Source organism: Galleria mellonella, unplaced genomic scaffold (assembly GCF_026898425.1).
Source record: "Galleria mellonella isolate WM207_F2 unplaced genomic scaffold, CSIRO_AGI_GalMel_v1 utg223, whole genome shotgun sequence".
Lineage (NCBI taxonomy): Eukaryota > Metazoa > Arthropoda > Insecta > Lepidoptera > Pyralidae > Galleria > Galleria mellonella.
This window is the reverse complement of record NW_026442042.1, coordinates 243705-263613: the sequence shown is the minus strand read 5'-3', so window position 1 is coordinate 263613 and position 19909 is coordinate 243705. Positions and strand designations below refer to the sequence as shown.

The following is a 19909-nucleotide window of genomic DNA, read 5'->3' as shown; positions in this document are numbered from 1 at the left end:
AAAAATATTACTTTAGAATATAAGACATTAAGAATAAATTATATTCTTTCTTTTCTCTTTATTATATAAAATAATAATTGAAGTTTACGTAGGTATCTCTTTTAAGGCTAGTAAACAAAGTATAACAACCACAAAATAAATTATTATTCTGTATTTACAGTATCTTTCATATTATTATACTTAGGTACAATTTAAGTAAAATTTCTCTGTAATCATGATTCAGATCTATATACATGATAACATTTTCATGATAAGAAATGTAACAAATTGATATGTGCATGTGTCACGCAGTTCTTCAACATGACTTATATTGTTTTCAATATCAAAACAGACTGCGAAAGGCATTTATATATAAAAGAAAAACTCTAGTTTCACATTCCCATATAACATTACCGATAAAAATTAAGAAATAGTCATTATAGAAAAATGCATGAAGGAAGTGGAATTGTTATGATAACAATCCATTCTTCTGCTGGGCACAGGTGAGAAGATAAGCAGTGGAATATTCGAAAATGTAAATTCCGTGAATAAATAGACGCATCACAGTTTTAAAAAAAAATATAACATAGTTCTAGTTAGAAAAAAGTGCATTATCTGCTTGAATGTGCTTTATATATTATATATATATATATATATATATATATATATATATATATATATATATATATATATATATATATATATATATATATATATATATATATATATATATATATATATATATATATATATATATATATATATATATATATATATATATATATATATATATATATATATATATATATATATATATAATATCAATGACCAGCAGAATTTAATACCTTCTTCGTAAGTCCATTTCCTTGCAAATTTAACCGCCTTAAAAATTTCGCTGCTTTTTAAACAACAAAGATATTGAACTCATATAATCAATATACAATTCGACTTTTAAAACAAAATATATTTAAAAAAAAATGCCAGCAAACAAATTTACTACTTACAAGAGAGTTTGTTGATAGAAAAAAAGAGAAAATGCAGAAAATAGCACAAAATAAAACTTCGAGGTATTCATATGTAAAGTATTAATGTTTTATAGATTCAAATGTCCCGCTTTTCTTTAATCAGTCTTTTACAAATAATATGCTTCATATTCTTAATATAACAACATTTTAGATACTGTTCTTAATAATAATAATTAAAATATTAACATCAACGTTTATTTTTGTATATTTTATTTGTGAAAATAATAATAGGTATGTACTATTTATTTACATGCGTGAACATTGTATGGCCTTGATTATTAATTACAATACTTGTAATTGCTAATTATTTTTTATATGACTTATGAGATAACGTGTGCTTATATTATAGAAAGAAATGTATAATAACATAATTTTAAAATGCTGATTTCATATCGTGGACAATATTATTTAAGATGGTCAATAATAATTAATATCTCTTAATTACTAAAATATAATTTTGATTTTCAAAATACGAGTTCGTATAAATTGTTCTGAATCCCCAGTATGAATTGAACATATGCTTGAGTTACTGCTACGTTATTGTTTACCTCGAAAGGTATTGAAGACTTTTAACTGTACCTCTAGCGGATGATTTTGATAACTTAAACTGCCATATAAACTTATCGACGTTAACGTAAACGCAACAGTAACTTAAAACGGTACAAGTCATACTAGGGACTCTGGTAGAGATTACGCTACTGGCCGGCCACCGCCACTCGCGCTTGAACGGTGCCGTTGTTCACGCCGCTACGCTCACGGTACTCTTGTGTTCCTTGAACAGCAGGAAAGAACTTGCTCCATAGGCCAATGTGTTGAAGATGCCGAACACCTGTTCAAAGTTAAACATAACAATTACTTTGGACAATTTCAAGTAAAATTTATGAGTCGATGGTTTGTTTGAGTTTGTACAAGTCGTCAAAATGTGTGTCTATCAAGAATAATAATAATAAAAAGAATTCCATATACGCAACACAAATAAATATGTAAAGACCCGATTATCACGGTCACAGCACAAACTCTGCCGAGTTTGAGGCTACATGGTGCTGCGTGATATATCCAAATCAATATAATGTTACAGACAATTCTGTACTAATTCATTAGTTCGAGCCCACCGATTAAAATATTATGCACATTGTGTCATTCAAACAACAACATACACATAAGTGCTCATGGCAGAAATGAGTAAGACGATGACGCTTACTTCAATAAGTGATTCATACCAAAATAATCATAATATTTTATAAAGAATTAATCAGAAAATTTTGCCGTTAAACAAGTTCCTGCTGCAATCATTTGAAGAGGTATTAAAAAAATTACCTAAAACTTAATGAGATATTAATAAAAATTTGATTGGTTTATAATTTTTTTTTTTTTTTTTTACATATTACACCACAGTCACTTTGACCACGCACAAATGAAATTTATCTCATCATTTTTAAAAACTCAAAGCATATTATACAATAAAAAATGTGTGTTTTAAACAAATATACATAAGTATTTTTGTTGCACTCGAAAATACAAAAATTCATTATAATGAGAAATAATGTGACCAGTAACCTAAAAGAAATCTCTTTCAGTCAATATAACAAAGTGCCATATGGAATAATTAGTATACAGAAGGAATAACAGTCACACTAAGAATCAGACATATAATAAAATTCTATCTAGTCAATGTTTGTACATGGAAGATATTTAAGATTAATTTGGTATGAAGGTTCTTAATAAGGGCAATAGATGCCAGAACAATTTTTAAAAATTTTGTCTGTTTGTCTGTTTATATATCTGTATGTTTGTTCCGAAATCACTGCACCAAATTAAATACCGTTTTCACAGTTATATTCCTGAAAGTCTAACTTGAAAACTGAAATATGTTTTATCTTGACATGCCACATGAAAGTGGTCTATTTAATTGATTTTCCTACCTATAAGTCTACGCTTACAAAGTAATGGCTAAAAAATTCGTTTATTATAAAGAAACTTCTTCTCTCGAATAGATTTATCAATTACAACTTGAACTTGAAATTCAAGTATGTGTAATGTCATTAATGTCTCATTACACGTTTGTAGCAAGTTTTACGATTCAATTTCGACATATTAATTAATATTCTATGCGTTCTGTAATTTTTATACATATCGATGACGTAACCTGCCGTAGTCGACTGACATTTCCGATAATATATTTAAAACCTACGTATCATTTCAGAGATAAACAGGTATAACCACATATACGGAAAGGCACTAGTAAGTGTAGGATGCTGTGACCTAAAATCGAAATAAAGTTTGCAACTTATTATAATGGAATGTCTGTATGATACAAAGCTTTTCTCTTATACAATTAATTATAAACAGTTTGAAGTATCTAAGAATCAACTTATTGCAAATTAAATAAAGTTGCAATTGGATAAATTAAACTGACCTATGTTAACAAACTCTTTTAAAAATTTTATTATATCACAAATTCCCAGAATTTGTTGCACATTATTATAAATCTCATAATAATGCAAATTATATTTGTTAGCACATAAGGACTAACAAGTAATTTTGTATAAACAAATAAATTGATGATAGATTTGGAAGATGGTGACAGTTTTTATAATAAGTAATGTGTTCAAATTTGAATTCATTAAATTGATCATGACATGTGTAATAGATAAACATTATTTTATAAAAATATATACACTAAAAAATAGATAGGAATACAAACATTTATATATTGTGCAAGTATCGAACTCCTAACCAATGGAAGGCATCAAACTCTATACAATTAAGATAGTCATTAAAATAACTGATATACGGTGATTAAACTCTCTGATAATCTTAAGAGAAAACTATCACAAAATAAGGGCATAATGTATTTTTTTTATTGAACTTTGAACTATCACCAATTTTTATTACATATGGGGCAAACGTGCTTGAGGCTGACCGTCATGTGTTGCAGTAACAAACACGTGATTTCGTTACTTCTTAATTAATGTATGTGTGTGTATGTGCTTTTTTAATATGTATATATCACGCATATTATTTGTTATATATGTGATATATGCTAGATTGGAGATACAAAAAAAAAATTATTTAATTATGCAATAACAATGCCAACTTACAGCAGCTGCAACATTAGCGCCATAGCCGTGCGCGTAGTAACTTGCCGTCGCTGCGAATAGCACGATGAACGCGATCAAATAGAACACTGTCTGGATACTCGTGCTTATTAGTTCCTGCAATTGAACAGTTCACATATTAATATCTATTGACTTTCATTGGTTGACCTGTTTCTGAGCGAGAAACCAATTTGTAACCAATAGATTTAATTAGCTAGGAAATGTCGTATTCAACGAATAAATTAGCCTATAACTATCAAAATTATTCCATCGTCCTATGGAGACAAAACTCTTATACTGTTACCACACAATAACGCATATAAATAAAATTTCAATTTCAATAAAATTTGCCACTTCACATATATGTAGTATATTTGTGAAATTATCGGCTACGGATGCATACCACCATCGTCCTCAGAATTGACATCACAGTTTTTCTGCAATGGCCTTCAATCTGATGAGGCGTCAGCTTTTTAACATTTTAAGTACCATAAAGATACCTATTTATTAGTTAAGTGAAGGCGGTAGACTTACCGCCTTGTATAATAAAGACGTCAATTATCTTATGAATCTATTTTAGCTATTGAAATGTTTTATCCTTTTCTTTTTAGTTTTTGAGTTTTTTAAAATACCGACAAAACACTCTATTAATTTTAATAAGTTTGTAGGATGTTTAAGTTTTTATAAATAAGGGGATTATTCTTAACCACTTACTGTTATAGAACACATGTAACACTCGATTGCCACGATTCGTAGAGTTTAATCTAATCTAAGTTTACAGTAACAGTCAACCTAAGCCCCTTACTACCCTTTCTCACCTGAGATTATTGTCCTTACCATATTTTAAACCTTCATTATCTTACTAGACAAATGGATACCAAAAACATTCAAGTAGGTATTAATTATATGTAGTCATAGATCCACAATATTCACGAATTTAATGTTGAAAACAACAAACGTAAAATATCTTTTAAATGTGGTTAAATTATATACTTACAGATAAAACCCAATTGATAGGGATCTTTAACGCTTCTCTGATGCTAAGAAAATAGACGAAGCTCCACAGGAGTGTTGTGATGAAACACGTAACAGCTACGAATACAAACCACGTAGAGTACCAGGGTGATGAAAGAGCCATACAAAGAATGCCCAATATCTGAAAAAAGTGAAAAGAAAAACATTTTGTTAATAACTACATGGATACTTATCATTACTTACTACGAAATGAAAACGATATCAAAAACCGGTTCTATTAGTAGTAGTATCTGGGTATATGTTGTAATTTTGTGTCTATAAAATTGAGAAATTCTAATGACTAGAATTTGTCAATTTTATTTTATTTATTTTCTAATATACTTTCAACAATCAAAGATACTTGAAATTTAAACTTTGTCAAACCAAATAAAAGTACAAGGCCTAATTAATTGTATGTAAATTTACACGCTCGCAAATGGAAAATGCATAAACTTTTATATCCACTTTTAACATATTCAAGAGGCAGCTAATAGTTGACTAGATATATGACATCTATTTCTAAATTTTATACTATATGTAAGGTAAGTGCTTTATATGGTAAATATTATTTTTTGAATCCACAGCACTATCCACTACTTGGTGACGATAAGTGCACTTGGGTGTAAAGTATTGTTAGCAATAGGGACTGGTAGACCAATTGCTAATAATATACCCCATTAGGCCAACTTCCTCGTAGTCCTCCTGGAAACCATCGTAGTTTTCCTGGTGAATTCGTCACGATAAGCTAACGGTTCTGACTTCATACTCATTGGTACCTGGCCAATATATACTCGTAACGCACAAGGGGTTATCTATTTTTATTATATAAAAAAAATACTTTACAAGGAAATATACATTGTGTTGATAAGCAAATGAGATTATGTAAAATCAACGGTAATATTTTAGTACTTACTACTATACTAGGGCAACGGTACCAGTCAGTTAAATTAATATCAGGCATTGGTAGGGTTCTAGAACTAGGGTTGGTTGTTATTAAAAATATTAATTCATTAATTTTTGATTGAATTTAAATTGAATGATTTTATGGTCAATAATGTCGTATGTTATTTAACTCTATCATTAACTATATCAATTACGAGTTGGATTCTAATCTATTATCCTGTTATTGTGAATAATATAGTCCATACTTATTACCTATTAAGGAAAGTAATCATTTTGTTAATTAAAGTAGTGTAGCTGTAAGTGAAAAAAAAATATAGTAACTTTAGTCAAAATATTTTTAATAGCTATGGCACGTCTCGAATAAATATAGAAATAAAAATTTACTGAATTGCCTAAAATTGTTGTTCTTGCTTGTGTCCCAAACGTTCGTTGACTGATTTACCATAATGATCTGATTATATAATACTTATTATATTGTTAACTACATAGAAATAAATATATCACAATAACAGAGATACAAACATTGTACCAACGTTCGACATCAATAATTCCTGATGAATTCATTATGATGGGCTAACTGACCTGTTTTCATTCTCATCTATCACCCTTCACTGGTGCTTTTTTTTTTTACAACACAGGGGGCAAACGAGCATGCGGCTCACCTGGTGGTAAGTGACTACCGCCGTCCATGATCACCCACAACACCAGCGGCAGAGCAGGTGTGCTGCCGGCCTTTTAAAAAGGAATATACTCTTTTCTTGAAGGTTATGTTATGCTCCGTCAGCGTATCCCGTTAGCACAGACGGGGTTACCATACCATTTTCACCCATAAAAAAAAATAGTAACCAACCAGTAGCTATTGATGTCATAAACTATACATAGACATAGAATAGTTATATGTCAATCCTTATGAACCTTTAAATTTGTATAAATATGATTCAATTAGGAGTAAGTAGTAAAAAGGCGACATGTTTCAACGCCTGTGCCATATATAAAAGGCAATCGACAACCCTATATAGCAGCTGCCTACCCGTCGTACCGCGCCGCGCGGTCGCACTTAACCGCCAAACCGGTTCCTAGGTATCATACGCCGTTGTCGGAACGCACACTGTTGCAATGTTTGCTAGCTCAACAGGTGTTATTTGTAGAAATTCCACATTATAACTGGACTTCTCTATCAATACTGCAAACAGTTGATATAGTCTTGGTAACTTTCATTTTTTTTAGACAATTTTTTTTTTATTTTATAACTAACTGTAACCCACAACTTTAACAATGAATAAAAAGTATAATAAGAATAATTAATACAGGGCATGCATTTTATGCCAAAGTTCATTCAAATTTGTTTAGCCGTTTAAATGTGATTGAATAATAAATATATATATTTATTACATGTATATAAATGACTAAAAAGTAAATTAAACATTAATTTAAACAAACATCGAAATTGTTTGTCATTTTAAGTTGTATAAACAAAATATCTAATCGTTTAAACACCTTTCACCTTTTTAATATTCATAAAATTAATACTTTTAGATAATTTTAAGCATTTTTTATTAGAATTAAATATCAATTATAATACTACTAACTTTTATCCGCGACTTTGTCCGCGTGACTGGGTTCACTGACCGGAATAAAAAGTAACCTATATGCTTCTCTATCTCATATAGTATGTGAGTACCACATTTCGTTGTACTTACTTATGTCGTTAATTCGCTACAGGTAACAAACAAGCAAACAAACTCAATATCACATTTATTTTATTTTCAATATTAGTAAGGGTTGTCGAAGTATTTGTCTAGGTATAATCCTTCCATAACTTAAACACTAAAATATACAACGACAGGAAATCGACTGTAAAGTAAACCTTAAATGTGTGTCACACAAGACGTGAGCGCAGTATGGAGAAAGTGCGTAGTGAGTACATATGGGACGCAACCGCCATTCCGATGGCGACACGGCGCTATCAATGGGTTCACAGACCATCGTCGCTTTTACACGTTGCGCTTTGCTGTCTCGCTCCAAATAACGAAACGTGGCCGGATTTCCGATTCAATGTAGACGATGCTATGCGCTGATTTGATTATATTCCAAATCAATAGAGCACAAAAAATAAAAGTAGTATCTGATCTAAGCAACATAATAAAAAGAAATTTAAACGCACAAGTTATTGAACAAAATTATGTCTGCAATCTGAAGGAATTAGTTATTCAATACTTTCTAAAAAATATTCAGGTATCTACTTTAAGTATGTACGTATGTATGTACTTATAAACTATTATGGATTACAGTAAAATATATTGACATTCATTCTTTGTAATCGAATTATCGATTATTACATTCGTACTTAAGCGATGAAAAGACAATTAAAGCTTGTTATCTGCATTCCATAGACTACATTCATGTTTATATACCATTTATCGAAATTGCTTTATCACAAATTGTACAACATTAACAGTCACCGCAAATGCAACGCAATCGCGATAAATAAAATGCAGTCAGGCAAGAAACATTAGGGTCAGTGAGTATCTGCGTGCACACCGATAATTGACCAACTGAGTTACAACTTAACTAGGTAACTACTTGTAGTAAGTAAGGTACATTGTTCACGTCTGTTCATTGACCCATACTACCAACTTCCGCTTTAGTTTAAGGAGTGTTCACGCCATAAATATACATATTAACGTGATAGTTATAATAATAATAATGGGCATATAAAAAGAGTCACGTAGCTAGGCAGGACGACATAGTCTAGCGTTATTGTGAACAGGTCGTGTCTCCGAAATCCTACAATCGACTGTACAAGCTTTATATGGATCCATCGTGCGATGAGCGATCATAGCGAGCGACATAGAAATTTATAGTATTAAAAAAAAACTTTTTATGGTATTAATAATAACTGAAAAAGATAATCAAAATATAATACCTACACTTAGATATTGATTCAAACAAACTCATCTCAATCTCAATTCAAATAATTAACCTACTCTTCATTAATGCATAACAATAAGCAATTGTGATACTTTACAATTTTGTTCTTATTTATTAATATAATAAATAGCTAATAAATAGGTCTTAATTCTAGAAGTTAGCTACAAGGCAATGCATGTTATTTCTATCCAATTGTATTGTAAATTGTAACCTACGCAAATACAGGTAGGGCTGCAACAAACGAAGTTCCACCATTCTGCAGCTACACTGACGGCCTATCTATCACAACCAAGTTATAGTTCATTTCTAGATAAAACTAAATATTTTATATATTCTGATGGCAATTAATATCACCAGCTTTGCCAGATTGGGTATTTTTTCGCAATTTTAGTAAAAATTTGTGATTTGGAGTAATGAAATTAGAGCTCTTAGTACGAATTAAAGGGGTCATAGAGAATTCGCTCGTTAAACATAATTTCAGCTTTACATGCTCAGATTATGTAATCTACGAATAGTCTCGATCTCAAGACAAAATTATAAGATCATTTGAATTGTAAGATATAGTAACGGAACGAGTAGGTAGATACATATACAACCCAACTCAAATACATATATAAATAAATGGTATTCATTGTTCTACCCACTTTCATGACGCGAAGTCGAAGCTCCGCCCAGTGACCTTATCAATGTAACGATTTACTATCGATCACTTGAATCGAAAATCGAATACTCTTGACCTTGATGCGCTTGACAAACTGTTAACTGGCAAAGCATCATCACGAAAAAAATAACCATGTGAATGAAAGTTATTTCAATTTCATTGGCCTCGATTTCGCAACAGCGACTCGTGATGTTCCGTCACGGTAAAAGAAAAGCAATCGGCCAAGCCAGAAGATGTTTACAAACAAATTGCGACAGTAGTATCGAAAATTATTAACGTTTTTAATCACATATCCGCCTATCTGTCAATTTCAAAATTGCACGTTTTTCATTTACCTTTTTATTTCTTACATCTCGTTGCAATACCGTCATATACAAATGAATCGATTAATCCTCCATTTTATTTGAAAGTGAGACAAAATTTAACAAATGCATAAAAAAATAACTAATCAAAAAGTATTGTAACCGAGAATCAATTTATAAGTAAGTACATATACAATGTTGTCGATCTCCATGGTGTAGTGGTTGTATATTGCTTTACATGAATGAGGTCCTGGGTTCGACTCTTAATTCGTCCAAATTAGAATATTAACTTTCGAAATTTGTTTTAATTGGATGTTCTGGGTTGTATCTCCTGATATTATACTTTTTCATAACATAAAGTAACCACCGATTTATAGATTTTACCTTACTACAAATAAGACCATACTTTTTTTTTGCGTAGACGAAATATCACAAAATAAGATTTTCTTGACCAATAGGAATTTTAATGATTAATTGCAGTCATCAGAATTCCGCCATTGATTTGTTATACACACAACAACGTAATGAATGTCCAAAACAACATATACACTATACCATGTACGATAGTAATACTCACAAGTAGGTACTATACCTAGGTAATAAGCTAAGCTGTATCGATTAATAATAATTCAACATACATTTGTATTCAACTTGTTCGTGTTAGCACAGTTCTTTAGATTGTAGACTGTATTAGTTACATTACGAAAAGGCCACCTCCTACACATTATGTGGGACCATTAACCTTTACTATGGTAAACCCACATCTAAACCCACCATGTACATACCAGCGACCACAAACTTGACCTATGTTACGATGTCTGAACATAGTTGTCGCCACATGTTTTACATAGGTAAAGTTTCCAAGCCACAATCGATTACTTAGTCATCAGATAATTCCTCACCAACGATGACAATATTAACCCATGATTATATTATAATTTCAATTTAATGCCATTCTTAACTATATAGTACCCGGCTAGTGTAAACCGAGAGCGCCTGAGAGATTAATTAAAAAACAAGAAACAGAATTTGTCGAGACCTTATGAGAGTGTTCATGAAACTGAACAACTTTCCGCGAGAAGCGTAGTCGAAATCCCAAAATAATTTTTCTCAGCTAGTATTCTCAATTACCATCGATAATAGAATTGTATAAACAATAAAAGTTGTTTATAAAATAATAATAATAAACAGCTGAGTAACTTTGTGCTGCAAACAAAATATTTCTTCTTTTTCACAGATTATGCTCCCATAGTTCTAATGAAATGATGATCGATGGTAACTCGCATAAGAACTTGGTGATGAAATTAAACAAAATCACACGTCAGCAGTTATCCAATATCCGGAGAATGAAAATTACTAGATTAATTTATATAAAAAATCTTACATTTCAGGTAAAATTCAGTACACGTATTCTGGTTCTAGTTATATAGAATTGACCCACAAGGTTCCCAGGATAAGTAACCTAATAAAAACCATTTACAGGATGGGTATGACTCAAAGGGAGGGTCACGATAACGCAATAGGTCAACGAGGATGTCCTCAATGCTGCTGTAACAGCTCATAATGTTTAATTATGAAATTAAAAGGCCCCCGATGTGCTCATTCATTATAGAAAGAAAAGACGTACCATCATAAACATAGGAAGTAGTAAATATTATCAAACATAATATCTACGTTATTTTTGTAACAATTTCCGTGACCCGTTTATAACACCACAGCTTTCTAGGTGACGTTGAACATGGAAAATGAAGGGAACAAGAGATGAGCGTACGCTTAAAATAACCGACGTGCTGTAGCAGCAGATAAATATAAACAGTAGTAAACGCGATTAAAACCATGACATAATATGCGATAGTTACGCCCGCCGCCACTCAGATACTGTCATCCCGTATGTACACTATCATAACATATCAGAAACAGTGTTGAAAACTGGTTTTAGTCATGAAAATTAAAACATGCTCTCAAGATGGTTGTCATCAATCCTTTTTGTTTTTTAAAAACACAAAGTCATTTAAAGTCGTAATTTTCTATACTTGCAAACAGTGTAGACAAAAGACACAATCACAGCTAGCAAAGATCTCTATTTATATACGTTTTGTGTTAACCAACTGTCCTTGAGCTCGTTGAACATTTAGTTCAGCATGTATTAGTATAATATTGACGTAGTTTTAAGGTATTTTTCTTTTTTTTTTCTAAAATACTTTATATTATCTATCAATTAAATTTTTAGTCCTTCAAAGTTAACATTGTAAACAAATTTAATAGGCTCGTAAATTCATTATCATCCTAAAAACAACAAAATTAACATATCAATCCCACCATGTCACCATGTCAATCTTTTTATATAATAATAAATTGCTAAATGTGTTGCTTGTCGCAAAACTTTAGAATGGAATAATTCAAAATATCGACTTTTTTTAATTCTTTGAAGTCCAAGTAAGATTTTTATTAAAAGAAAATTAATAAAATTGCCTACAGTAACGTGAACCAGCATGAACCCCATTTTTTTTCTTATACAAACTTTTCCTCTGCAATTTCAAATATTTCAATCATAATTGAAATAATTTTGATAGAACGCCTATCAAGTTAACTAACGCTCAATATAATATTTACTACATAACATCGACATAGAATAATAATTTTCTTAAGAGAATGTGTGAAATTCATTTGTATTTATTATTTGTACTTAACCAAGACACAAGTCTAATATTTGTATATATGTAGATATTAGCTAGACAGAATCTAAATAGATAGTTACATAGACCTACTATTAAATAGATATATAATACTTATTGATAAGAAATTAATATAAATAAAATAATCTAAAATTTAAACATGTTATAAAAATCAATTGAATCTGAGTTTTCAATTTTTATTTAGGGATCGCAATTTTTTTAATACATGACACTACAATAGTGCTTCTCATCCTAATACAAATATAATTAGTTTTACGACAGAATTCAAAACCTAAATGTTTCTCACTCCATTCTATGATATTTGTACTATTACCTATACAAATTTGAGTAGACCAGGTTATTTATCATCTAACGGAAACATAACGCAAATATGTGTTGCCCAAATTTATCATTATCAGTAATATAAAATATACAGGTGTATACAATACAACGGACACAGTACAACATGCAGGTAACAAGGATTCTACCTTCACGTATATACTGTGATATAATATAATCTCATATTATTACATAATATAGAATTTGATGTGTCAAAAAAGAAAATTTCCTTTATGATTTTTTTTTATATAAACTTAAGTGATCCCAATGATAATTTTCAACAGATTTTGATAATTATTTATTTAAGAGCTTACTCCCTTATTAGTCATTAAATCATTGAATCACAACAAGTTATAATACGTCACAAATCCTTACCGCGGTACACTTTACATGAAACAATCTAATTCTGTTAATGCATTCATAATATTACTAAATACTTATTACCTACTGAAATACTGTAACAGTAGTACGTCTCTTGCCATAAGAGTAAGATTAACTTACTATAATCACCCTGTCTAGGCAACTTGGCCAGGCAGATTCAAATTTTTTCTTATCTTTTACTAGTCTATAGTATGTACTTTATTCTCTCTTCTCATATCCTGGGAATACGTTATTCCTTATTTGTTACTAGCCGTTTCCTGTAGTTCTACCTGCGTGAATATAAATCTGTATACAAAGATATCTATGTCTTAAATTAGGATAACCTACCCGTGTACTAAATTTCATTTACATCCATTCAACTGATTAAGCGTGATTAAGTAACAAATATACAAACATTCAAACTAGAGGGAAAATATTATTTCATTGGATATCCAGCCAACATTATCAACGTGAACATTTATATAATTTTTAAACGTTTAAATGTTTGTTAATAACGCTAAAAAAGTTCAATATAAATGCAATTTGTTGAACTAGTTAATCACATCCTGTATTAACAAACAGGATATTTTTTATCCTAATTCACGTGGGACGTTTGCACGATTCAACTAGTAAGAAATGTTACATATAATATGAACAAATTGTAGAGTTGCGTAGAGTTACATACTTGCTTGTGTGGGTGCACAATCGTATTTAGGTGACGGTTACCTCTACATCAGCCTGGGATGATCACTCTTATATCCCATTGCAATATCCTACTATTTAACATAAACTTATACCGCAGGCGGGACTTTCATTATATTATACATGTGAAAGTAAGTTTGTTTATTTGTTTGTTACCTCTTGGAGCTTTAACAGCTTAAACAATCACTATGACATTCGACACTATGACTATGATATATGAGATGGAAGACACAGGCTACTTTTTATCACGGTCAGTGAATATATCCCAGTTACGCGGACGTAGTCGCGGGTAAATGCTATAAATGTGAAAGTTTGTAAAGATCTTAGGATACTTAAATATTTGTTACTCAATTACGTTTTAAACGGTTGAATGATCATATCCTGGATTAACTAATACAGGTTACAGCTAGTTAAAAATAATTTTACAAAAAAGATTTTAGTTACGTGTTTACTATTAGTATTAAGCACTATTTCATAGTGGCGCAACGCAATTGGCCAATGCAATATTTTTTTTAATCTTATAAAAACAATAATAGTAAAATTTACCCAATACTGCGCAATTGATATCATATACCCCTGTAATCCGTTACAAGCGTACATTATAAATGAAGCGAGCGAAATGATGAGAAAAAGACAAGCTGTCACGCAGCACCGGCAGACTAGCCGTTCTGGACTGGACCGCCTGAAGCACTCGGAGACTCGATTCCTATAACTAGCCAACAACGTTTCGATGGCCGGCCGCGGACCACATGTCGATGGCAGAGAACTACTTTCATTTCTTTACCAGCTTTCACTCAACCATGCTCACAAATAAAAGTTACAAGTGCTAAATGTTAATCGCCTAATAATTTGCTCATATCATAAAATATTTACTACCTTACAAAAATATTCATATATTTCACTTCTATAAAATAAACGACAAGTCACTGTGTTACAACAATAGGATTACTGTTAAAATATAGGTAATTTACATTTATAACTTTGGATTTTCCATTTTCTGCCTTTATCTTCGCTTTTGATACATATACGTCGTACTCGTAGTTATACTTACTTATTTATATCGTTAGTTCTATTAACTGTAAATATTCTAAGTTATTAAGACTTCAAATATTTACAATTTCCTCATTATTATATTAATTTATTTGTAATTCCTTAGAAATATTTATTGTTATAATAAATAAATTTATACAAAAAGAGATACATACTCTTCAACATATAGATACTTTACACAACTGCTAAATAAGTGATTATGTCACGTATTTTCACAGGAAAAATCCATGTAGCCGACGTGTTATCATGCAATATTTCTTTGACACATTATGAAAGTGCATGAAATGTGTATAAAGAAATTAAATACAGTGAATTCCTAAAACCTAAAGTAATATACATAGTAGGTTAGGTACCTACCAGTTTTAGCGGTCAAGTCGAGTCATTGAATTCTAAATCCCACGGTACCGTAGGGTACCGCCGCGACTAACATGGGGTTAATTAACCGAAAAACATAGCAGTAACGATAAAATACTCGATAGAAGTTATTTAGAATGTAACATTTATTAACCTTGCACGCAACGTTCTTTTTCCATTTATTATCAAATTTGAAAGCAATTTATGTAGCTAGTGTGCTCTGTAAAGCATGTCCTTAAGGTTAAATTACGTATTGTGTACGGAAAAAAAATATAGTCTAATTACTTACCTAATTATAAAAAAAAATGCTAAATATAAAGCTTTAGTATACGAAATAAAATTAATTTTAAATACTCACACATATATAATCTACAAAAATCTAAAAATAAGCACTTTAGTAATTCAAACCAAAGTGATTATTACAGACGGGAAGATATATTCCTCTCTTGAAATAATTTTTAAATAGATACCTAGGTCCATATATTATGTCATGCACAAGATTAGCTGGTACTAGTATCGGCTATTAGTACAAACCTTGTTGGAATTGCACTCTGAATAAATAGTGTTATCTTTCATTATACTGAGATTAACATCAATAGAATGCAAATAGACTTGTTAACAAGCACTTTTAAATTGGTCTTAATTATTTTCTCATAATTATCATCATGGTTTCACCGTTAGTTCGGAAAATTCTTTGCCAAGCAAAACTGGAAAAAATTCAATAGTTCAGAAAGTTCAAATATCTATAACTATATAAATTTTTATATAATTTCTTGATCAAACTTGAATATTATATAACTAGTATCAAATATAAATATAGATCTTCACAGACGTTAAAATGGCGAACGTGTTTGCTTATTCTCCTTTCAAATAGAAAACTCACTGACTATTTCACTACCAACATATTACATACGTACATGAATAACAAATAATATACCTGAATAAAAACATCTTAAACTAAATTATTAACTATTTAGCTAACATTTACTCTTTAAATTTGTGCAAATTGGTTAGTCATGTCTACATATTTATTTCACAGGGCACTACCTATTACATAGTGCCGATGGATATAGGTACTTATAGTAGGTATAAATATAATTGCAAATATTTTATATAGTTTCATTTCAAAAGAACCTAATAAAAACGTAAACAAATTATTAATTAACCGAACCAATTGATTGAATGTTTCGATTAGTTACTAACAAGTTACTTCATTTAAGATGTATTTCTATGATAATTAAAAAAAAAAAAACAAGTTACGTTTTCATTACGTTCTATTAAAATGAACTATAACTACACACACTATATACAGATCATTAATGACTACATACATACATATCTGTCACGCCTGTCTCCCATTAGGGTAGGCAGAAACAATTATGACTATTTCAAACTAAATGTATGTACATTGTTTCTGTAAAGAAAATATAGGTGCACACGTCATTTTTTATTATGATGTGTAAAGGCGGTTTTATAGGTTATTAAGCAAATAACCTTGCAAGGATAACAACGGCGGCACAACAGGGCGCAACGATGATGTCAGCGTCGCGGCGTCGCGTACTATACGTAGGTAGCTCAAGCATGTTCTATTAGATTAGAACATTTCTAACTAATAAATATTTATATAATGTTTGAGCTAAAAAATAATATCGCAATCGTGGCAATATTAATGTGGGACGCCCACGGCATTAAACCCTACCGGTTGTAAAAACAATATCAACATTAGCTAAGAATTTTCAAAGATATTGCATAATATGGTTATCTACTTACACAAAAAAAAAATACAAGCGAATTGAGAAATCGTTTAACTATTTTGATACCATACATTATTTACTAGCGATCCGCCCTGGCTTCGCTTTCTATAGGTGAAAGAATTTTAATATCGGTTGAATAGTTTTTGTGTTTATCCATTACAAACAATCAAATCTTTCCTTTTTACAATATTAGTATAGATTTATATTTATTGTTAAAAATTATTAAACGTTACAATAAAACTTTATTTAATTTCTAATGACTAATTGGATATCTAATAAGGAAAATGGTACATCTAGTACGCAAATAAACCAAAATCCAGCAATATGTACAAAAAATGCATCGAAACAATTAGACATTTTTGTAATGTTATACAAACTGCGCGATATCATGGTCGATTTAATAATAACACCTGTACTAAGTACAGTTTATAATTATCTACTTACAAAGACAAACAATTTTTTTTTTCTTATTATTATTAAACAGACGAACTACGATCAAAAACCATAAGCTACGTTGAATTGTTGACTAAAAAGATATAAAGAGAGTTTAGAATCAATGTTATGTAAGAGAAAGTTACTTTTTACAAATTGTATGCATATTATTATGTATAATGTACACTAAGCCCGAGAGAAAACAATGCATGCTGATGACTGAATAAGTATTACGTAATAGGTGTGTCTTGTCTAATTGATATATATGGATAATTTCGTATTCGATCCTGTGTTTTCTTGTTACGTGAAAGTAATTATTTACTTGTATAAATTTTAAAAAATATTCTCATTGCTTTATAAAATATCTAAATTATTGTAAGTGTTTTAATTTAAGCACCAATATTGTATATACGCCACGTAAAAATATATAATAATTGATATAAGAAAAAACAGCAATCCCATAAAATTATTTTACATCAACAACGTTGCAAATTAGAGTATAAAAACAGTTATAACAAAATATTATTATTACAATTCACGAAACAGGAGAGACCTATTTTCAAAATTTTTTCAACTCGAGTAAATGCTAAAAGTTACCAGCAATTCCGAGAAAAGGCATCTGTTGGGTATATTCTATTACGTAAGTGCGTTTGTAACAACTGCGTTGAAACTGCAGTTACAAATAAGCACACAAGTTAGAGCTGAGCTGATCGACATTCTAAGTAATGGATACCGATATAACCTTGAATAAACTTCTAATTTTTAATGCCGAATAATATTTTTTTCAATAATTCACTTCATTTTTTGTTTTACTTATTCTCTTACTTTCACGATCAAAATTGTTGTTTGTGTAACAATTTCTTTAATTATTTTATAACAAGAAAGACAATCAATCATATAGTACGGTCAGTGGATACTCTTTTTATCAAAGAAATAAGCGTTCACTGCAGTCCATGAATGTTTAGAATCACTGATGCTTACAATACAGAAACATTACTTGCGATTTGTTAAGACGTATCGGTATATAAGTATTTATCTATATAACAAATGTATCAGCACAATAAATAGTGAAAAGAAATGTAGGTATAATGATTTTAAGCATTTAGATACTACCACGAATAACTTTCTTATCAACCAGCTGCGTTTGCGCCCCACACCCTGCACCGTTGTCCGCTACCTCCGCTACCTAGTGACCTCCACTTCACAACGCACGCCAAAAAAGCGGTCTCGGCAATACAATATCCTACCACGTACTGTGACCTCGTTAACTTTTATGCAAACGCATACTATCGACTCATACCACAAATACCAAGAAGAATAGATATACTTAGCTAATTAACTTTAATTAGCTAGCAATATATGGGGGTTGAATTTACTTAAATTTAAAATATTACGATACGACCAAAGTAGAAATTGTGGAACCTGTCAGAATACACACACACTAAACACATTGACAACACAAACAGGTTTTGTTTACCATCACGCTAGCCTACTACGTGTCTAACTTAAATAGGAAGAATTAGCTGTCTAAGTGATAAGCAATTAGCGTCTCAATGTGTTTGACACCTATTTCTTATCGAATATTCAATAAAAATGTTTTTTAATTTTTAGTATTTATTCAACTCACCAACTCGATGACTTTTAGTATCCCAGGTGGCGTTTTGAAATAATCCGTGTTGATTTTAATCCAGTCCAAAGCGCCGCCCTGCTGCTGCTGTGGTGGGGCCGTGGGTTTATTGTGTTCCACAGTCACTACCGTTTCTGGAGCCATCATCGTCTAATTAATCTACTACGGGTCTTAACTGAAATTGTCTGCTAGTACAACGATCACAAACACAGTGCAAACAAGCCTTAGTACACAGTGGACGCGGAACACATTTTCGTCCGGCAGTGGCGAGCGTAGTATAGTTCGTGCAGCGCACAACTGTCGAACCGAAGCAAAGCAGAGTGGCGGGGTACGAGAATAGTGACGAAGGCGTCAGCGCGTTACAAGCGGCGTGGCCCAGCTACTTCGAGACGAGCGCCGTCACGGCCGCCGTAGGTGACGGAACACTGCTGAACGCCATAATTAATAATATTGTTTAAGAACGCAGGTAGGTAACTACATGACGCCATTATGATCTTTACTCGCAAATATTAATTACTGACTAAGTCAGGCAGGTAGATCATTTGAGTTAAGGGTTTGGAACTAACATAAATTGTTGACAAAGAACATCAGTCAGGTAGATAATTTGGGTTAAAGGTTTGGAAGTAATACAAATTGGTGACAAAGAACATTAGTCAGGTAGTTTTGAAATAATGTATTTGGTTCCTATACTATGAAATTAGAA

General features: G+C 30.9%; 1 protein-coding gene across 1 annotated transcript; it reads right to left on the bottom strand.

The window, feature by feature from the left end:
• Positions 1–785: 785 nt before the first annotated feature.
• On the bottom strand, positions 786–19508 carry LOC113517295 (myelin and lymphocyte protein-like). Its single transcript, XM_026901939.3, has 4 exons — positions 19207–19508; positions 5100–5258; positions 4106–4219; positions 786–1833 (listed from the first exon to the last, which is right to left on the bottom strand). Exons 1-4 carry the CDS (start codon positions 19351–19353, stop codon positions 1744–1746), a joined length of 510 nt encoding a protein of 169 aa, XP_026757740.1. The 5' UTR covers positions 19354–19508; the 3' UTR covers positions 786–1743.
• Positions 19509–19909: the final 401 nt, after the last annotated feature.

Coding starts and splice junctions, on each gene's coding strand:
- LOC113517295 (XM_026901939.3), bottom strand. CDS start 19,353: ATGATGGCTCCAGAAACGGTAGTGACTGTGGAACACAATAAACCCACG. Junction 4,220..5,099: donor CTATCAATTGGGTTTTATCT/GTAAGTATATAA, acceptor GTTCAATTGCAG/GAACTAATAAGCACGAGTAT. Junction 1,834..4,105: donor GCGCTAATGTTGCAGCTGCT/GTAAGTTGGCAT, acceptor AACTTTGAACAG/GTGTTCGGCATCTTCAACAC.